The following is a 23,724-nucleotide window of genomic DNA, read 5'->3' as shown; positions in this document are numbered from 1 at the left end:
CTTATTGACATTTTTGATACCGGGCTGTTGTTGCCATTGTTTCTCCTGTAATTTGAATACTTTTCCTCCGGGGATTAGATTGATTTCCGTATTCACTGCAATTTAAAGCTAAACAATGCAACGTTGTATTGTCAATTCTTGTAAAACTGGATATGTATGAGATTATCCATAGAAGAGGTGCCCAGAAATTGCATTTTGGCTTTCTTTCCAAATAGTGTGGTCTTCAGATTAACGACCTCATTGTTACCTCATGGCGGCACTAGTCAGGTAATGTGAAAAATTACTTTATTATACTTTAAAAAAGACCCATTAACATCTTGAGTTTAGCTTGATTTCTATTTTTTTGTAAAACGTTTTCTTATGGTTTTTGAGGCCGCCATTTTGGAGTTTGACGTATCAATTTTAGGATTTTAAGTGAGCTCTTAGGTAAGGTCTTATGCTCAGTCCTAAACTAGATCTTAAGCCAGGTCTTCGGCCAAATATTAAACATAAGGGCCATCCCAAGACCGTCCCAAGCCATCTTAAGTGCTGTTCCCATTTTCTATCATAAATTAGAGCTTTATCAAGATTCCATGCCTCTTCATGATGTTCTTGATTGGACCTTATTCAGCTACTGCCCTTGAATCTGCACAATGGGTTACCAGGTCAAGCCAGATAAGAGGAACGTGTAATCAATGTTACGATTTCTGGTCAATACTGGATAATACTGGATAATTTATACTATTTGGTGGCTCCTTAATTTATTATTTATTGTCTAGTGATTCTCACTGTAATGTAAATTGCATATCTATTGAAATAATATTTTACTACATTTCTTTTAATTTCAGTATCCTGATTTTCATACAGCAACCGCACTAAAAGGTATATTTATTTTATTTGATTAAGTACATACATATTGTACTGTATGTGCGGTAGGTTGCTGACTTTGGCCCAAGGGTACTTACATATGAGCGGGATCTTGATTTTTTTAAATGTTTTAGAACTCTGGTGTTAAAAGTTTTGATTTTAGGGGCTGTACTTTTAACAAGGAACTGTCTTATATTTTTTACAACAATGATTTATTTAAGTGAAAAGTTATACAATAAACATTGACCAGAAATTGCATATTTTTATAAAATAGTGTTGTCAATAATTGAAGCTTATTATATGTTATATTTCTTAACATGCTTTTTGCTTATATGTATACCAATTTGCCAGTTATAGTTTTTGTCAACTGTACTTTAAATAAATACATCAAACTGGATGGCGCCCGCCCACAATTTGCAAGGTTTGCATCTCTAGAGTAATTCATGCCTACCCACCACCAATTAATGTTCTTTAGACTGATAAGCTGCGGTTAGCATATATGCCATTCTATTAAAGACTTTTATCATCAGTCAATATTTATTAAAAGCAAAAATCTAATAATAAGTCATTACAGTCTTACTAATAGAATACGTTCTTTAGTACACTGGTAAAGTATGAAAAGTTTTTAATAGATTTTGTATGATATTATGGTAACGGCTTTTATTATAAGATAATGGTACTTCCTTGATAGTGGGATGTGTTATCCCCAATCATAGTAAGGCTATTATTATATCTTGTTTGTCTACTTGAGTTGATTTGGAAGTTAGCTGTAAGGTATTGCATATTATTTCTATAAAAGAGTAATTTGTAAAATTATAATAAGTACACCGTCATTATTCTATATTTCTTAAAGAAGGGAGCTGCATAAGATAATATGTGTCTCATCTCCATCCAGGCAGCGCCTTATTCTTTTTGGGAAAATTAACATTAACCGTTTGTCAGCTTGCATTGGATACGTATAGGTATATATCATACCACTACTTCTCTATTAACTTGTTTAAGAAGATTGTTTACCACATAACACCCTGTTGCAAAATTCTTTATCAAACCATCAATATGCTAATGCCATGTTAAATGATTATTATTTTGTATCAGATTCAATTTTTATTGTTTTTTATTCTGTTTTCATAAGGGCGCTTGTAGAAACAAATAATTTTGCCTGCTTATTTTGAATTGCACTGTGAAAAAATTTCTAGAGTAAAAGAATATTAATTTTCCATTACAATAAGAAATTGTTCGACGTATTATTTGTACTTTCAACAGCTTCTGAACATGATCATTCGAACTATTAATTTAGTTAAGTTTTAAATAGTAACTAAAATGTTGTCGTCTATTTGATACATAAGATGACATTCATTCGAGGAGTGGACCGTAAATTCCAAACGCTTTCAGCTTAGATCTTATAGTGTTACTATCAAAAGGCTTACTTAGAACGTTAAAAATTTCAATGGTACAAGCTGCTTGATCCAAGCTTTGACTAATATAGTTTAATGCTTTAAGAAGTGCGGTTTCGGTATATTTCCCTTATAAATCCATGTTGAGTTGCAGAAAAAATATTACTCTTTTTATGATACGCAACCAACTTATTATGTGTAACCTTTTTTATTATTTTTGATAACACAGAAAGATTTGAAACCGGCCAGTTATTTCCAATATTGTAGCGAATTTTTAAATATTGGGGCGATTTTGCTGATCTTCCTTCAGGCTCTCTGGAAAAAAAATTCCATTCAAAAAGAAAGTATTTATTATATTCTCCAAATGAGCCAAAATTACATCGGCTGTGCTATGAAGCAGCGAGCATGTTATACCGTCAATACCAACTGACTTCTTTTTAGTTACAACCTAAAGTATTTGTGTAAAGTGGCACGTTCCTCTTGTGAATATCAATAAAACCATATAGTATTTTTACTGTAGGGTTTGTAAAAAAATTACAACATTTCCTTATAAAGGTTACCCTTAATTTTTAATGCCTAGAGGAATTTCTAATAAAATATAATGATAGAGGTTTATTCCTTATTGAAAAAATTAATAATTATTGCATGGTCTGCCAACATCATTTTTGACATAAAAACTTAAATATGTCAACGTTAACTTAGATGCAGGACATTATAAACAAAAGGTATTTAGATGATATTTTAGATTATTCAGTTTAAAATATTGAATTTGATACTTATTGAAAAATATTTTAGCCGAGTTGCCCCATATCAACTTTAGTATATTGCTAAAATTTAAAGCTTTTCCTATTTATAGTTTACCTGCAGTCGATAATTCCGGAAGATTCACCCTGCACAATTTTTTTAAAACTTCCCATTATCTACAGTATTCGTAATTTAAAATGTATGGGCAATACCGTTATTTACTTTAGCGTTTATAATAGTGTATAGCAATATAATTTCTCTTCTTTCCTTAGCCTAAATTAGTTAGTCGGACATAAATCCATGTCATATCAAAAGCACTATATAGGTATTTTTATTTTTTAATGTTTATTATTTGTATTCACAATTTTATTAGTTTTTAGATTTTTTCCAATATTCGTATGTTTTTTATTCTTATATATTTATTATATGAGCCTTCCTTTTTTCCTTTTGTACTTTAATATAGTTAAATGTAAGTAGACATTATATAAATAATAATTTTGTATGCCTCGATACTTATTAGTACTAGTATCATGTTACTTCGAGAACATTCCTTATTTCCTTCAAAAATTGTTTACAATTATTGTTAACAATATAGCATTTTGTTTTAGCAAATAATTAATAAAAAAATATGTCCATATTTGTAAGAAAATCCTTAATATATAATAAAAATCTTTAGATCGAAATTAACATGTATATGTAAAATGTAGTGTGCTATATTGTAGACGTGGTATTTTTTTAAGGATACTTTTTGGTGTTCAAAATTATTTTTTTAGGTAGGTATTAAGTTGTTTTATATTAAAAATATTATTGTTTGTAATATTATATTTTTTATTCTATTATATGGTTGTATATGTTAGAGTTATCCTAATATATGCAGGTAATAATAAGGGTTTTGTTCCTAAGCCTGTAGCCACGCATGTAGCTCCGCACATGCACGTGCGGAGCTATTTACATCTGTGCTGTAGCATTATCAAAAAAAATTTACTCCTTTGCTGATCACTACGAAGATATGATCGCCAGCTTAATTAAAAATATGAAATAAATTCATTTATGGCGAGGAAAAAAAAAATTGACCTCTTTTCCCAATACTGTATTTTTCATCTCACCGAGGCAGTATAAGCTATAGGTAAGGATAAAGTAAAAGCAAGTAGTAAAAACCGAATTGATCGGGTTAGGACTGATTATTATTAGTCTAAATTTGTACTCTTATTCTTCACAACTCTTATGTTTTCTATACAATTTATTATTAATTAAATAACGTTTAATTATATTTTTGATGCTTTTTTATAAATACAGTGAATTATTATACTATTTACACTATATACTTTTTAATAGTAGTGTTTTGAAAAATAAGTGTGAAGGATTTATACTGACATTACCAAAAAAGGTAACAACTAATTTATTTTATTGGTACTTATTATTTGTAGTTTAAGTTCCTTGTATTAGAACAAAGTTTCATGATGTGTAGATCGAACGCGAAAAGTTACAAACATTTTTTTTAATTTGTTATATTTCATAAATGAATTTCTGCTAACAAAACATTAAAATCGGTAAACGGTAAAACAAATAACGTAATATTAAAATAGTTTTTTAAGTCCAAGGTTTGTATACATTTGCGTCATACAGAAGTTACTCTAGTTTAAGTTTTTTGATATTGAAATTGAGTTCGAATAGATAAAACAGTATAATTCAAAAAATACATATTTTTTAAATCCAAATCTTTATACACCTTTGCTTCATACAGAAGATACAATTATCTCTAGTGTAAGTTTTTGGACATTGGGCTTGAGATCGTATAGATAAACACTATAACTAAAAAAATTTTAAAAATTAAATGTACCAACCTGTAATATTGTCGCAAATATAAATGAAAATGATAAGAACACAAAATAGTCTAATGCTGTTGGATATGACACCTTTGGTAGATCTTTTCTTGCTTCTAGTCCAAGAAATGTCATTGTTAGTACAGTAGTTATACCTGTAAAGCAGAAACATACACTCACAAAACGTATTTGGCAAAGAATAATTTTAAATTTACCTAAAGAAACTCTGTCAGCGGTAGCTTCTCTGTTTAGCCAAAAAGACACCCATGATAAAACCACTAGTAAAATACATGGTCCATATACTTGTATAAGAAAATTTCCCATATGACGTTGGAGATGAAAACTTACAAGTAACATAGAATATTCATCTAAAAGTAAACAAAAACCCGATAAATCTTTAATTTATATTTACATTCAAGTTTATTTAAGCAGCAATATAAAATCTACTTAATAATAAATCCAAATAATTGCAGATAAAATTATAAAGCTATAAGTGTCAAAATTTTAGCAAGTTGTTTTGTACCATAGCAAGCTTACTTATAAAGCAAAAAGTGAGTTTACAGATAATTCGTCGACAATAATTATTCTTTGATTACGATCAAATTCAAACATACCATCGGAAATATAAATTGGAACAAATTAAAAGCGTTTAGGTAAAGCTTTGCGGTCCAAGTGATGGCATTAAGCGCATTGGATATTAAATTGATTATCCTTAGATAAAAAATAATTATCGAAGAATTAGCTTGCAAACATAAAGCTTTGCATTTTTTAAAAGGCATTAAAAAAATAATTTGGAATTATCTGCATTTTATATAAATTAATATATTTTCAAAATAAATACCAAATTTTAAACAAATTTCAACCAAACATAAAAAATTTACCATTTTTCTTCTCTTATGAGGTGTGTTCAGGCAAATGGGCTAACCAACAAGTTGTTTTATTAAGAAAATATTATTTATTTGTAAACAGATTTATTAGTAAAGAAACGTTTTACTTGTATGTTGTATTATCAACTATTATAAAACTGAGCCTGCCTGAGATTATCGGCGGATTATTATATATTATAGAGATTAGGTGTGGTCTTCAGGTTAACAAGTTTAATTTTTCTAGATTGGGATTTGACCTCATGGCAACACTAGCCCTGTAATGTGAAAGATTACTTTAATACACTTTATAAAATACTCTTCAGCGTCATGAGGTAAGCTTGATTCCTATTCTTCGTAAAACGTTTTCTCACGATTTCTAAGGCCGCCATTTTTAAAGTTTCATGTGTTAATTTTAGGGTCTTAAATAAGGGCTTAAGCTCGTTCTGGAGCTAGATCTTAAGTATTAAGGGCCATCCCAAGCCATCTGAGGAGCTGTTCCCATTTCTCATCATAACTTAGAGCTTTATCAGGAATCCTTTCCTCTTCCCGACGTTATTGATTGGACCTTAGTCAGTTGTTGACCTTGATTCTGCACAGTAGGTAGGTAAGTTACCAGGTCAAACCACATAAAAGGAATGTATAGGCATTGTCATGATTTCATGATTTTCTGATTGTTATTTGGATTTTGTCTAATTCATATACTTTAATGGCTCCTTAATTTATCAACTATTGTCTAGTAATTCGTTGTTTTTTGGCAATTTGCACTGTAATGTAAATTGTATATTTACTGACATAATATTTTACTTAACCCCTTTTAATTTCACTATCCTGATTTTCATATATGTAAGCAACCGCATTGAAAGGTATATTTATTTTATTTCATTTAGTTCATATATATTATACAGGGTGTCCAAGATAAGGATCCTAAGAATGGGGATCTCGGTACCTGTTGGAGATACAGCTTCGGTTAAATGAGGAAAAAGTTGTGCACTTTGAAGCGTATTTACATACCGTCGAGAAACTTCAAAACTTTCCATGGCCTGCTGAGATATTTGGAAAAAGCGGAAATTTGCCAATATCGATTTTATTTTTTCCTGGCTTTATTTTAAAAGATATCAAAAAACTATTGACACTTTCTCATCGACACTTTTGATGTAGTATATGATGGCGCTTTTAAATTTTATATCCGACGTTTCGTTTTCGAGAAACCATCATCAACTTTATTTTTTTATATGGCGCGAAAAAAAGTACACCCTGTATCTGATTCCATTTTTTATTACAAATTTAATGATGTATCACATGTCACATTTTTTTTGTTAGTTGAAAGGAAAAATGCAAATTTTCAATTTTTTTAGCATATTTTTTAAGTAAGCTTTGGAAACAAATGCTTTGTCGTATGTAAATACTTGTTACCGAGTCTGTCACATTTTTCTTAATATCTATTTAGAGAGTGATGAAGCTAAATGAAGCATTGATTTGCATTGTACATTGTACTACTTATAAATAAAAAAATGTAACCGGTAATAGACAAATGTTTTATGATTTTTCTAACCATATGCAACAAATAATGAATACATTTTAAAAATAACGAAAAAAGCAAATAAATTAACGCATTTTATAAATTTAATTTAAAACAGGTGTTCAAACAGGTTTCCGTTATTTTCTAGACATAAGTATGATCTTCTTACAGTAACAGTTAAAACATCACGCAATATCTCTGGCGCAATACTTTGAAAAGCGGCCGTCACACATTCTCGTAACTCCTGCTTAGTTCCAAAAGAATGTTGATAGACTCGGTTTCTAATAAATTCCCAAAGGAAGAAGTCCAAAAAGGTTAAGTCCGGGGATCGCGCTGGCCAAGACACTTCACTGGAGGTTCCAATCCATTTTCAGGAAATCGCTGCGAAAGGTACTGTCGAACTTGCCCAGAATTATGTGCAGGAGCCCCGTCTTATTGAAACCAACAGCTATTGACTTGTGCCAGAGGTAAATCATCTAAGCAGTCTTCTGAATCATTTTGCAATATATTAAGATATCGTTCTGCTGTTAATAAATAATGGTAAATAAATAGACCTAGTATTTTGGTTCCTAAAATTCCACACCACATATTAAACCCAAAACGTTGTTGATGTCTAGATATTTTCTTAACACGCGGATTTTGTTGGACCCAATAATGACTATTGCGGCGATTAAAGATACCAATATTAGTGACCACACTTATATTATTTTTGATGGAAAATTAAAATCCTCTTCACAGGCACGTGTATACCACTCACAAAAATGCCGACGTCGTTCGAAATCCACAGGTTTAAGTCCTTGGCAAATTCTAAATTTGTAGGGGTGATATCTGTTTTTACGTAAAATAAACTGAGCTGTAGATTTGGCCACTCCTACATTTTTTTCAATTTGCCTGGTTGATATCTCGGGGTTTTCTGCTTGTAAAATATTACTTTGAGTTTCTTCAAGAGATTCCTTTTTTCGAGATAAAACAGGCTTTTTAAACGAACCATATTCTTTTAAATTTCGAGCCAACTCTAAGAAAATGGATTTACATGGTTGCTTTCTATCTGGAAATTCATTAAGATACATTGCTGCTGTATTTACAGTATTTTTGTAGCACAAAATGTAGCACGACAGCATGTCAAACTTCTCTTCATGACTATAATGACCACCAGGCATATCTGAAGATAATAACACAATTTTAGCAATAATAACGACAACAGTAAATAATAATAACAACAATTACTCAACAAACAACACCTCGACAATCACGGTAACAACAACGGCAATTAATATTTAATAAAAAATATGTGACAGGGTAAAAGGTATTTACGTCAAAGTGTCAAAGCATTTGTTTCCAAAGCCTACTCAATAATATGTTTAAAAAAAAAGAAAAATTATATTTTTCCTTTTAACTAACAAAAAAAATGTGACATGTGATACATCGTTGAGTTTGTTTCAAATTTCCGTTTTTTCCAAATATCTCAGCAGGCCATGAAAATTTTTGAAGTTTCTCAACGGCATGTAAATATGCTTCAAAGTGCACAACTTTTTCCTAATTTACCCGAAGCTGTATCTCCAACAGGTACGGAGATCCCCATGTTTAGGGTTCTTATCTTGGACACCCTGTATAGTGTAACGTGCGACAGTTTGCTGACTTTGGAAAAAAGGTGGTTACATACTAGTTGGTTATTGATTTTTTTTGTTTTATAACTTCGGTGCATAAAGTTTTGACTTCAGGGGTTTCAACTTTTAATAAAAACTATTTTATAATTTTAAGAACAATTATTTATTTGAATGAGAGGTTAAACAATGAACACTGACCAGTATTGACAGATTTTTCATAACATAGTGTTGATAATTGAGTCTTATTTTGTGATTTATCTGTTAATTTCCTTACATGCTTTGTACTCATGTAAAAATTTGTCAGTTAAAGGTTCTTTCTATTGCACTTTAAAGAAACACATAGCACAAACTGGATGGCGCCCACAATTTAAAAGGTAAGCATCTCAAGAACAAACCTCTCATGTGCCACTCTAAAAAAGACTTTCAACATCAGTCAAGTCTTATAAAAAACATAAATCTAAATAAAAGTGGTTACAATATAGTATATAGTATACAACCTTGGTTCCTAATAAGATATTCTTTTTTTCTGCGAGCTCTTGAAACAGTATCTTGGTATTAGATGATCTTGTATAGCCACAGGAAACCCTTCACATCCGGGGAAAAGTTGTCCCGAAGTCAACCAGTAGTTCGCTGCCGTTATGTCAACATATTCTTATTTAACCTCATAAACATGCCTTCCATGTATTGGTTTTTCCATCCAAAATTGCATTTTTTTTTGCTCGCTGTTATGGTGTATGTTTCAACCTTTCTTTTTGATGTTTCAGCCTTTCTTAAGAAATAAGATTGCAAGTTACTAATTTGCTGAGCTGCATATGTCGAGGTAGCTGTTAGCTCAAAGTAGTGGACTGTATAGAAGAAAACTATGCTGCACTTTACTAAAAGAAACTATAATTTTTACTTCCAAAATTACAAGTAAAGCGCGAGAGATTCTAGCGGGACGACCTTCTAGAACACATACATAAATCTACTCTCTCTCTCCAAGTCGCAGCGTGGCTAGTACGAAAACGGAGGGGCAAAAGCGGCATTGCCAGGTTGTTACATAAATACTTTTAAAATGTCTTGTAAAATAATAATTATGCTCAAACATGCCGCCCGCCTTGAAATACTTAATTTCAACACAACAAATAAATAAAATTACAAATGTAAAGCTTGCCTTGGGCTTGACAAAATAAACGACTTCAAATAAACACTTAAACACAAACCCTGACTCTAAGATTTGTTAAAGCTTATTCTACTGGCAATACACAAATTTTAGAGATTGCACGTTTATACACTGAACCATCAGCACATTTCAAAGTCACAACACGCGTGATATTATCTGGTCCTGGATGAAGTTCAAGGACACGTCCAACCTTCCATTTGCAGACTGGAACATTGTCTTCTTTGACGATCACTAGACTGCCGACCTTTAACAAAGTTACATAGGACTTTTTCCATTTGAGAAGTGACTGTAACTCGGATATGTACTCCAAACTCCATCTCTTCCAGAAGTGCTGGGTCATAGCTTGAAGACTTTGGTATTTATTGAGACGATTCTCTGCAACTTCGGTATAAACTGGCTCTGGAATAGCAGTGAGAGGTTTTCCCACCAAAAAATGTCCAGGAGTGAGTGGCGTGGGGTCTTGCGGGTCCGTAGATAACGGTGATAGTGGTCGGGAGTTTAACACTCCCTCAATTTGGATTATCACTGTACTCAGGTCCTCATATAATAATTAAGAATCACCCATAATCCGCTTTAAGTGAAACTTAAACCCTTTTACGCCGGCTTCCCACAACCCACCGAAGTTGGGAGCTCTAGGCGGATTAAAATGCCAAGAGATACTTTCCGTGAACAAAGTTGAACCTATTTTTTCGGAATTTGACCTTAGGAAACCAAAAAGTACCGAATTGGCTCCCACAAAATTTGAACCATTGTCCGAATAGATATGTAAAGGTTTTCCACGTCTGGCAATAAAACGCTTTAATACCGCAATAAAAGCTGAAGTAGTTAAATCAGTTACCACATCCAAGTGAACGCATTTGGTACTCATACACACAAAAATACATAGATAGGCCTTTAAAATTTTCGGATTTCTGGTTTTCCTATCTCTTATGGATATAGGACCAGCATAATCAATGCCCGTATGTGTAAACAGTGGTTGGAATGCGGTTAATCGACTTTCAGGTAAGCTGCCGATCAAATAGTTTTGAGAAACTGGTTTTGCCCTGAAACATACAACACAACTCCTTACTATAGATCTGCAAATTCTTCGACCAAAAATTGGCCAAAAACGTTGTCGAATTGAATATAAGAGCTGTTGAGGCCCGCAATGAAGTAATTTTACATGTTCCTGCCTTAATATTAAAGAAGTCAACATATGCTTAGGATGCAAAATAATAGGATATTTCTGCTCCGTAGAGATGTTTGCCCTTTGAATACGTCCTCCAACTCTTATCAAGCCTTCATTATCCAAGAAAGGATTCAAACATAAGATACGACTTCAATTTGACACCAGATCCTTTCTTTTCAAAGCAACATATTCTTTAGAAAACGATTGTAATCGAGAGATCATTAACAAGCAAATAACAGCACAATTTAACTCGTCACTACTAATGGGACCATTTATCTTAACCTTTGACTTAAGACGATGATAAAACCGAAAACAATACGAAATAATTCGCTGTAACCTTAATAAAGATGAATATCGTAAAAAATCAAATTCAAATGTCTCTTCTACACCTCCATAATGACTCAAAACCCTTTGTTCTGGTATATCAAATTTAGGCTCTATTAGATTTTGCATATCGGGAGGTGGACTAGAAAATATGTCAATAGACCCTTTCCACCACAACTCTAAGGAAAGCAAATAAGCAGTGGAAGTTCCTCTAGAAAGGCAATCTGCTGGATTCATCTCTGATCTAATATGGTGCCAATTTTCAGGGATAGATAAATTCTGAACTTCAGTTACCCGGTTTGCTACGAAAGTTTTCCACCTACTGGGGCAAGCTTGAATCCAGCACAATGCGATTGACGAATCAGTCCATGTTACAGGTTTAATCTCCAACAGATATATTAACTGATTTATTAATTTTTTTTTTTGCCAAGATAAAGTAAATCTCAACCATAGTTTCATAAAATAATTTATTTAAAAATCATACATAAATATACATACTACACAGATATGATACACCGTTAAGATGGTCCCTCCTAACATACCCGATCTGAAACGCAAGGAAAACCATTATTGGATGAGGAAAGTAAATAATAATATGGGATATTGTTTCATTGTTTTGTTGATTGAATAGAATTAAGAACTGCCATTGATTTTGCATTGATTTTACCTTGCAGGTCAATTTGGCCTATTTTAGATTTTAATGAATACTGAGCACATATTAACTATTTGTTTATTTTGTTCAAATCATAAGGATCAATAGTGATAAGAATGTTAATGTCTCTCAGTTTTTTTTTGTAAATCATTGTTGCTAAACCATGGCCTCAAGTTATAGATTGCTCCATAGTTGCAAATTACTTAAACCAGTGTTGGTACCAGATAGTACCCAGTAGTTAAACCCAGCATATCAACACCTAGGTACTTGACAGATAAATGCATTCCTTAAAATCTGGGGGAAACTGACAATCCTATTTTTAATAGATTCATTCTTTATCTGGTTCTAGAGTATGACAGATAGTTTCGCTTAATGCGGATGTGAAAAGGTAGACCCTATCTTAGCCTAATTTTTTTTGTAGTTACTAGTATGTGCTAGGATAGCTTAATTGCTGATTTTCTAAGTAGGCCTAAGAGTTTATAGGGCTCCTTGTTTTTGTTGTGTTAAATAAACCCCAGAAAAGGCCACATTCCATCTTCGGTAAGTTAGCACATGTTACATGCCTAAGTCATTTTCCTATTTTTTTCATCTAATTAATTTCTTATTTGCATGCTTTTCGGTTTAACTCAAAAGAACATCAATGCATCCAACTTTTCAGAGAGCAATTTTATAAGATTTAATTTACTTACCCACACAAAAATGTAATAAAATTGACAGCCATGTCGAACCTCATGTGTGGTCCCCATTTTTAGGCCTTCCTGTACCTTCTGCTTATCCTCTGCTTCTGCTTTTGCTGCATTTTTATTGTTACTGCTTCCACCTCACTTGCTACTCCACGTGTTACCACATCAAGTCGCTTGGATCATCACCTCCGGAACCTGCATTCCTTCCAATCGGCTACACCTAATACCGATCGCCTTCCACTACCTGCTAGACATTCTGGAAGCATCCTAACTGGTCGATCTGCTGCTGCCTCTTTTGACCCAAACGTATAGCTGCCAACAAAGGAGCCCCATTCAGATCAGGTGGGCCCTGCTACCAGTCGGAGAGACTCAGAATTTCAGGTAGCCCCTTTTTTTTTGGCTTGGTTTCTTCAGGTATTGATTTATCGGTTCGTCGCAATTTATAGATTATTTTTTTTTGGAATTAATACGTAGAAATGATCACAGATTTTAAATTCAATTTAGCAAAATTGTTTATATAGCCACCATCACTGATTTGATTTGAAATTGGGAACTGAGTATATACGTATATGCGAGGTATTATCAGATGTACAATTGAATAAGTATTAAGTGCTAAACTTTACTTTATTTTCTTTCTCATAATTTTAAATTTCATAATTATAACTTAAGTATTAGAGCATTACTGTCTTTGTATTTATTTTTTTGAATTGAGGTTATAGATTAAATTAGTTGTCAATTATGACATTGATTTATCTTTCAATACTAAAGCTGGGTTTAACGATATAAAGCTGCGTTTTCTTTGCGTGCCCTAATAAAGGCTAATAATCATAACCCTGGAACCCACATTTAGGCATTGTGCGAGAAACAGTGCAATAAATTTGGAGCCTAACGTGTCAGTTCATGCTTTACCAATTTTTTTTTCTAATGGCTTTTGAATGTATTAAACATTAGCAGTTAATTTTGATTAGTTGTTTTAGAAGGTTGACTTTACCATTCTTTTTTTTTTGACTTTGTCATCAGTTCAGTGTTTCTTCTCATTAAAAAAAAAGAGAATTATCAATACATTTTATTTAGGTTGGTGACCAATTACCAAAAACGAAGGAAATATCTTCAGGTGTTGTAGGGAAGGATAAATGATTCAAGTGTTATAGGATTACAGGGTGGTGTGAAGGTGAAAAAAAAAGGGAAAGGAAAAAAAAAAAGGGAAGAAAAGGAAAAACATTTTTTTTTTAAATTCTTGAATAGAGGTATTGTCGAGAAGAAGTAGTACTTTATAAAGTATCATAGAGATATATATTTTCTTTTTCATTTTCTTTTATTATAGTTTGATTTGCTTTAAATAAATTATTGGAACTTTGATTATGTAATTTTTTTAATGCGAACATCTATTTGTTGAAGTAATTATGAGTGATTAACATAATCGAAAATTTTTGAAATATTTTGTTTTTTTTTATATTTTTTTTCTTTGATTTTTTTTTTAAATCTGTTCATGCGCAGTACTGCAGTAAGTGTGTATAATAAGCTTATTTACTGGTATTACCTTTGATTGATTTTTAAGACTTCTTTTGGTTTTTTTTTTTAATTAATTTATTTTTTTTTTTTGAAGTACCTGACTATTCTTACTTCTTATTAGTAGGTCTGAATGATAAATATAACTATAGTCTTAACTGCTCTTATACGTAGTGTATTTGCTGTTGGACTTTGATTCCTTTTTTTTTTTATTTTTTTTCTTAGGAAAGGGTGGGGGTGTCCTTTGGATACTTAATCATATTTTCCTTTTAATTTTTTTTTTAGCTTATTTATTTAATTAACGTTATTAAATTATATATAATATATCTATAAATATATATATTTTTTTTTGTCCCTCTATTTTGACATTTAAAATGGATGTTAATTATCTAGGTGGTGAGGAACTAAAATATGAGTTACACATTCGAGGTCTCCCATTAACCGGTTCTTTCGCTCAAAAACGAACCAGTCTTCGTGAGTCCTTGCGGTTGGAACGGGAGAAACACATTGATCCTCCTAGTTCCACTGCCTTCGACACAGATAGTGAGCTTTGCCTTTGTCGCAGTAAATTAATATCTATTGAACGGGATATTAAGACTCTCGGGAAGGATTATTGTGATGGAGAATCCAAACGGATTAATACCCTCTTGTTGCATTTGTACCAGCGTATCAATCGAGTCCATGCTGTGTCAGAAGTAGAGTCGGTTTTAAAAAATGAGATTGTAAGTTCATGCACCAAGCTTTTTGGTGATCTTAATCTTGCTTCTCAAGGTATCATGCCTTCTTGCTCTTATGCCAACAAACCACCAGCCATTACCGTAACAGGAGCCACTCCATCTCACGAATCCTTAAATACAGGAGACAACTTAGTAGTTTCAAATGACTTAATTGTTTTGAGTGATGAGGAATCTACACCTGTTGAAGAACTTGAAGCGGAACGTGTTAATTCCAATGTTGCTGCCGCATCGACTTCACAATGCGAGGTTGCAGAGCAGTCGAACCATTTGAATAATTTCCAGTCTGGTACTTCTACCTCCTTTGCACATTCAGCTATTAATAGGGAGTTGCCTCAGATTGAATCTCATAGCGATGCAGTACCCTATGGAACTACTTCCAATTCGTCTTTGACACAACAGTCTAGACTTCCACTCCAGGATTTATTGGAGCTTGCTCAAAGCAGTTGTCCTTATTTTAATCCTCAGCAGAGAACGTCAAGTACATCTGAGTCAAGACCTTCCTATGGTCGTTTCATGCAGCGCGACGGATCCAGAGTCTTTCAGTCTTCCGGAAATGAACTTAATGCAAAGTCCTCAATGTCTTCGAATCCTATATCACAACCTCCTGTAAGTCAAATTAACTGTTATCCAGTGAGTTCAGCAAATGAGTCTCAATCAATGAGTCGTCAATCACAGGTTCGTTTTGGACCCCCCGTGGTTAAAAGCCATCATCTCAAGCTATGTTGATGAGGATCATAGGACGTGGGATCTAATTTTGGCTAAGGCAGGTTGTGCAATCCGATCAGCAAGACACGAAGTTACGGGTCTAACCCCAAACTTTGTAATTTTTGGTAGAGAACTTAACGATTTCTGTGTCTCACCCCGATTTTAATTTCTCCTTCTAACCCTAATGATTCCGACCCAACTTTGCGATCGAAAACATTGGAAAAGGTATTTGTCGATGTTCAGAAAAGACTAAAAAGGGCTTGCGAGCAACGTAGTAGGCGTTATAACTTACGGCATCGCGATGAGCGTTTTCAACTTGGTCAGGAGGTATGGCAGAGAAATTATGTTATCTCTAATGCTGCCAAAAACTTTACTTCAAAGTTCGCGCCTAAATATCTTGGGCCCTACAAGATCAGCAAAATTCTCTCTCCATGGTCCTACGAAGTTTCGGACTTGACAGGCCGCTGTCGTGGAGTTTGGCATGCTAAAGATTTAAAGGTACATCCACCTGATAATAACGTTCAAGATCAAATCTAATGTTAGTATCTAAGTTAAGTCAGCGTAAATTAATTATTATAATAGATTCGTTTCTTTGTAGTTATTTTGAGGGTTCTTATAATGTTGTATTATATTAAGTATTTTCAAGTTAGGATTTCTTTTATTAGTTATTTAGTTAGATTAGTTTTTCTTTATTAGGGATTGAATTTCCATTGCAAGTTTCAGGTAAACTTCCTTTTCAGGAAGGAGGGGTGTGTTACAGGTTTAATCTCCAACAGATATATTAACTGATTTATTAATTTTTTTTTTTGCCAAGATAAAGTAAATCTCAACCATAGTTTCATAATATAATTTATTTAAAAATCATACATAAATATACATACTACACAGATATGATACACCGTTAAGATGGTCCCTCCTAACATACCCGATCTGAAACGCAAGGAAAACCATTATTGCATGAGGAAAGTAAATAATAATATGGGATATTGTTTCATTGTTTTGTTGATTGAATAGAATTAAGAACTGCCATTGATTTTGCATTGATTTTACCTTGCAGGTCAATTTGGCCTATTTTAGATTTTAATGAATACTGAGCACATATTAACTATTTGTTTATTTTGTTTAAATCATAAGGATCAATAGTGATAAGAATGTTAATGTCAATCTGGTCTGTCAGTTTTTTTTTTTTGTAAATCATTGTTGCTAAACCATGGCCTCAAGTTATAGATTGCTCCATAGTTGCAAATTACTTAAACCAATGTTGGTACCAGATAGTACCCAGTAGTTAAACCCAGCATATCAACACCTAGGTACTTGACAGATAAATGCATTCCTTAAAATCTGGGGGAAACTGACAATCCTATTTTTAATAGATTCATTCTTTATCTGGTTCTAGAGTATGACAGATAGTTTCGCTTAATGCGGATGTGAAAAGGTAGACCCTATCTTAGCCTAATTTTTTTTGTAGTTACTAGTATGTGCTAGGATAGCTTAATTGCTGATTTTCTAAGTAGGCCTAAGAGTTTATAGGGCTCCTTGTTTTTGTTGTGTTAAATAAACCCCAGAAAAGGCCACATTCCATCTTCGGTAAGTTAGCACATGTTACATGCCCAAGTCATTTTCCTATTTTTTTCATCTAATTAATTTCTTATTTGCATGCTTTTCGGTTTAACTCAAAAGAACATCAATGCATCCAACTTTTCAGAGAGCAATTTTATAAGATTTAATTTACTTACCCACACAAAAATGTCATAAAATTGACAGCCATGTCGAACCTCATGTGTGGTCCCCATTTTTAGGCCTTCCTGTACCTTCTGCTTATCCTCTGCTTCTGCTTTTGCTGCATTTTTATTGTTACTGCTTCCACCTCACTTGCTACTTCACGTGTTACCACATCAAGTTGCTTGGATCATCACCTCCGAAACCTGCATTCCTTCCAATCGGCTACACCTAATACCGATCGCCTTCCACTACCTGCTAGACATTCTGGAAGCATCCTAACTGGTCGATCTGCTACTGCCTCTTTTGGCCCAAACGTATAGCTGCCAACAAAGGAGCCCCATTCAGATCAGGTGGGCCCTGCTACCAGTCGGAGAGACTCAGAATTTCAGGTAGCCCCTTTTTTTTGGCTTGGTTTCTTCAGGTATTGATTTATCGGTTCGTCACAATTTATAGATTATTTTTTTTTGGAATTAATACGTAGAAATGATCACAGATTTTAAATTCAATTTAGCAAAATTGTTTATATAGCCACCATCACTGATTTGATTTGAAATTAGGAACTGAGTATATACGTATATGCGAGGTATTATCAGATGTACAATTGAATAAGTATTAAGTGCTAAACTTTACTTTATTTTCTTTCTCATAATTTTAAATTTCATAATTATAACTTAAGTATTAGAGCATTACTGTCTTTGTATTTATTTTTTTGAATTGAGGTTATAGATTAAATTAGTTGTCAATTATGACATTGATTTATCTTTCAATACTAAAGCTGGGTTTAACGATATAAAGCTGCGTTTTCTTTGCGTGCCCTAATAAAGGCTAATAATCATAACCCTGGAACCCACATTTAGGCATTGTGCGAGAAACAGTGCAATATCCAATAAACACATTGGTCAATTGACACACATATTGAATTTCTGACTTTCTCAACCAACTTAACCGTGACAACCGCGGCACAAAGCGCCAACCTCGGAAGGGTAATTTTCTTTAATGGAGCCACACGAGACTTAGCCAATATTAAATGCGAAGAAATATATTTGCCCGTAGATGAAAATGAAACCAAATATACAGAACCACCGTTTTCCGAAGCCTTTTCCGATGCATCTGTAAAACCGTGAACTTGCAAAATCTTCCAATTATCACCCAAAACATAACGAGGGACATTTAAGGGTTTCTGCCAAAGAGTTTGCAATATTAATTTTGCAACTACAATAATTGGACCTAGTAATCCAACTGGATCAAATATCTGACTAGTGATAGACAGAATTAATCTTTTTGTTATCCTTTTAGGCACATCACCATTTATTATGGAATAATGAATAGAGTCCTGCGCGGCATCCCAGAATAACCCCAATGTTTTATTTTGTTGGCCTTCATCTAATAGTAAAATGCTGGAAAACTCATTTTTATCAATTTCAAATTGTGATACCAGCTCAGACTTATTTGAAAGGCACTTCCGAAGCTTAAAACCCGCGGTATTGAGAATAAAAGAAATTTCATGCTGAAGTTGCAATAGAGCAGCTTGCGAAAACTCCCCAGCTAATAAATCATCTAAATAAAAGCAATTCATAATCGCTTGACTCGCTTTGGGATTTATCTTTATACTCCAAACCCAACTGATATAAGCAACGGACCGCTAAGAATGGCGAAGAGGCACAACCATAAGTGATGGTATTAAGCTCAAAACATTCAATTTCTGCGGATAAATCGCCAATATTTTTCCATAATATTCTCTGATATTCACGTTGACTAGGGTCAATTAATACCTGTTGGTAAATTTTTATGATATCTGCATTAATCACGAAAGAATAAATTCGGAAGTTTAAAAGAATAGCCAATAAATCATTTTGAATTGTGGGACCAACATGTTGTACATCATTTAAAGAAAGTCCCGTATCAGTTTGAGCCGAAGCATCAAAAACAACCCTGACTTTGGTCGTCAAGTTACCCTCTTTAACCACAGCATGATGTGGTAAATAGCAATATTTATTCGAATCACTCGAGTCGATAGAAAAGTTTTTAACTTTAGTCATATGTCCCAGATCCCTATATTCATTAAGAAACCTCTATATAATCCTCTTTTAAAACTTCATCTTTAAGTAATCTTTTTTCTAAATAAATTAACCTTTTATACGCCATCTGTTTTGAAAAACCTAGCTGATGCAAATTCTCTTTAAAGGGGTATTTAACTACGAAACGACCTTCGGAATTGCGCGCGAAGCTGCTCACAAAATGTTCTTCACAATCTTGTTCAGATTTCGACAAAACTTTACTATTTGACTCGCATTCCTCCAGTTCCCAAAATTTAGTTAAGCTTTGATCAATACTCTGCTCAAAAGAATGACATGCCAAAACTGTATAATCAGAAACAGGGATACATTTTGGATTAAAGTTACCTGCAACAATCCATCCCAACCTACTATTCTGAAGAACAGGCATGCCCGGGCTACCAATTTGATTCATAAGTAGAATTCTATAAAATATATCATTACCTAACAACATATCAATATTACTCCGTACATTAAATGCATCATCAGCCAAGCTTATATTCTCTGGAATTTTCCACTGAGAACTAATAAAAGACATATAAGGCAAATCTTGCGTAATTTTTGAAATTACTAAACAAGGAATTATTTCTTTAAAATCGTCACAAATATTCGACATAATAGTTACGTTTACTCTGGAACTCGATGTAGCTGACAATACCTGAGCCAAACCCCTAATCTCAAAATTAACATTTTGCCGCTTTAAACCTAATCTAATAACCAAACTCTCCGATATAAAGTTACTTTGCGACCCTGGATCCTAATAAGATAATCAGAACAACGCTCTGATTATAAAAATATTTCCGCGTGAATCGAAAACCCGTATTTTAGCTGTTGCTAAAAGCGACAACGTTGCCTTAACATTCGAATCCACGTGGTTGACTTCCCCGATCGTGGCGCTCAAAGCTACGGCATTTTCATGAGTCGAATTCTCGATCTCGTTCGTTACTGGCGGAGAGGAGTTGCCCGAAACGAAAGGCCTACTATGCACTGGCGCAACCGAAGACTGGATGTTTAAATGCAATAATGAATTATGTTTTTTTTTCCACATTGACGACAATTATTAGATTTAGGACAATTATTTTGGGTATGATCGGACTAAAACAATTACTACACAGTTTCATTTTATTTACTGCCGCAATTCTAGAATTAACATTAAGGTTTTTAAATGCGAAACATTTGTAAATCGAATGATTTTTTTTGCAATAATAACATGAAAATTTCGATTGTATTGTTGTTGCAGCGTGACATTTAACCGTTTCACATTTAATAGGCAACTTACCATCCTGTTTTGAAGCCTCCAACTTCTCAAGTAGTTCGCACTTTACCTTTAAAAACTTATTAACATCTTCCAATCCTGGCAACTCACCTTTTATGGGAAAACTTTCCCATTCGCGACGGGTCACAGAATCAAATTTATTTATCAGCATAAACACGATTAATGTGTCCCACTGATCAACTTCTTGCCCAAGACTTTTTAATGATCTTAAATTTTTATTAAATAGATCGTATACTTTGCGCAGCTCTGAATAGGACTCTTTTATGACTTTAGGACAATCAAATAAGTTTTTAACATAGTTGTATACAATTAATCGCTTATTTTCGTACCTATCTGACAATATTGACCAAGCATTTGAATAGTTGTCATTCGTAACTTGCAAGTTAGCAATGGCTTGTAAAGGTTCACCTTCAAGAAAGGATTTTAAATAAAAGAACTTTTTAACGTCCGATAGATGCACATTTTTATGAACAATGGCATGAAACGCATCTCTAAATTCGAGCCATTTTTCATACGACCCATTAAAAACCGGCAACTTCAGACCAGGTAATTTTATTGAGGGTTTAGATGGGACCACATTTTGCGCGTCATGAGTACCAACTGCGTTATTATTAATGACTACCGAAGTCTGCGAATTTATTTCCTCTTTTTCTCTAACAATTGATTTTAAACTGCAAATTAGTGAAAAATATTCATTCTCAAAACCTACTCTGTTCAAAGACTCTTCCTCAAAAATTTTACTAGAATCCTCATCACTTTGCGATTCCAAGGTCATTTGACATTCGATGTCAGATTGAACATCGTTAAACTGACACAAAAGAGGTTCAACGTTATCTAATCTTGTTTTAATTTGTATCAAATTTAATTCGGTCAAATTATCTAAATCAATAGAGTCTAAAAAGGACTTGGTCCTGATTAAATATCCCTTGATATTTCCCCTTTTTATCTTTAATTTACGTAGATCCTCCATGTTGCCAATAAATTACAATAAAATAAACCCCCAAATGACTCTAGTACTTACCAAAACCTAAATACAGTACACAATACCAAATAAAAGACCAAAATCATAAATTTATTATCATGGAACGGACTTACTCTCTCGTCGACCCAATTTCTTCGGACTGGAACCTTCTAACGTACGCCATACACATCGACCTGCCTGTACGATGACGATGCGATGGCTACACGGGCCAACATGGCCGCCTGACTGCGGATATTTAATCTGAGCAATCACTTCAAATACTGACCCATCCGTCTCGATTGGACCAAAAATGTTAGCTTAAAGTAGTGGACTGTATAGAAGAAAACTATGCCGCACTTTACTAAAAGAAACTATAATTTTTACTTCCAAAATTACAAGTAAAGCGCGAGAGATTCTAGCGGGACGACCTTCTAGAACACATACATAAATCTACTCTCTCTCTCCACGTCGCAGCGTGGCTAGTACGAAAACGGAGGGGCAAAAGCGGCGTTGTCAGGTTGTCACATAAATACTTTTAAAATGTCTTGTAAAATAATAATAATGCTCAAACAGTAGCGTTTATTATTATTATTATTAGTTTGTTACGATAACTTAAAGAACAATAATCTTAAAGCTAAAAAACTCACATTTACAGTAAACAATGTAAGTAACTCGTGAATTAAAATACATCAGCGTTTTTAATTAACTTTTGGAAGACGCGAGTAATATGCACAAACCATAAGAATAATGCTGAATATTGATACTCGTAGTATAAATAGACATATAAAATAAAAATTAGAGGTAATATTACGTCAGTGTCAACGCTAGTTGCTGTCAATTTATATGTGTATATTTATATGTCGGCTAATCAATTTAATTTAAATTCAATTAATTTTAGGATTTTAATATAAGAATATCATATTTAAATTTTACCAAATAATAAAAGTTTTTTAAAAGGAAGTTCGCCGGTTTTTATAGTGCCGGCTATTGGCGCTGCGAGCAGGATAAAAATATTTTTCCCTATCGTATATCGTTAAATAAAAGTGATTTTAAATTTTAATCCCCATATCCGACCTATACAAATTTCCAGAGTGTCAGTGAAAAGCGCTAAGGAATTGTCGTAAAAGCAACGTGTCGTACAAGTTTTCACAAGTACCTAAATTTCCAGGAAGAGATTTCCATAGTCAGGAAAGTTGGTCGAGCTGACGTGCTGCTAGGACTGAGACTATAATTAAAAACCAGGATTGTCAAGACAATATTTCCTAAGGTAATTCCAAAGGCCACTACATTACAAGCTTTATAAATTCTTTGATTGTATTGTAACTATCTATAGTCTGAGTCGGTTATTTAGTGATTATATTATTCGTCAGTGACTGATTCTTAGCATTAGGATGCGTCATGTGAAGCATGGGAAGAGGAAAATAAATTCAGTGGCGGCAACAATTTCTCTTTAATTATTAATTATTAATTATTATACCTATTATAATGGAATAGTAATAAAGAAACATAGGCAAATTTGATATTTGCATCTTCAGCTTATTATATACAAAGATTTTCTATTTTTAAAATATAAATGAATGTAATTTGAATTTCACAATAGTAATGTACTAATTCCCTTTTAGACAATAAATATATCTAATTACAGGTAGATTTTGTAACCAGGTTTTATTTAGATTTCTGCTTTATATAAAAATTGACTGATGTTAAAGGTCTTGAATGAAGTGATACATGTGCTAACGGCAGCTTATCGGTCTGGAGAACATGAATTGGTTGGCATGAATTATTCTAGAAATGCTTACCTTTTAAATTGGGGGCGCCATCCAGTTTAATGTGTTTATTTAAAGTGCAGTTGTAAGAACCATTAACTGGCAAACTGGTTCTCACATAAACAAAAAGGATGTTAAGATATATAACATATTATTATGAAAATGTAAATACGTTAATTATTCTGCTAGTTTTTGTACAATTTTAT

At 33.2% G+C, this 23,724-nt stretch overlaps 1 protein-coding gene across 5 annotated transcripts in view; it reads right to left on the bottom strand.

Annotated features, from left to right (window-relative positions):
- Positions 1–23,724, bottom strand: part of LOC126738054 (gamma-aminobutyric acid receptor alpha-like) — a 332,395-nt gene that overhangs the window by 33,422 nt on the left and 275,249 nt on the right. For all 5 annotated transcript variants that reach the window (XM_050443226.1, XM_050443225.1, XM_050443228.1 and 2 more), the window contains 2 exons: positions 5,023–5,175; positions 4,829–4,962 (listed from right to left, as the gene is read on the bottom strand). In XM_050443226.1, the coding sequence (XP_050299183.1) occupies positions 4,829–4,962; positions 5,023–5,175 (287 nt within the window). The remainder of the gene's footprint in view (positions 1–4,828; positions 4,963–5,022; positions 5,176–23,724) is intronic.

Source organism: Anthonomus grandis, chromosome 6 (genome assembly GCF_022605725.1).
Source record: "Anthonomus grandis grandis chromosome 6, icAntGran1.3, whole genome shotgun sequence".
Taxonomy (NCBI): domain Eukaryota; kingdom Metazoa; phylum Arthropoda; class Insecta; order Coleoptera; family Curculionidae; genus Anthonomus; species Anthonomus grandis.
Note: the sequence above shows the minus strand (reverse complement) of the source record. Positions and strands in the feature narration are given on the sequence as shown.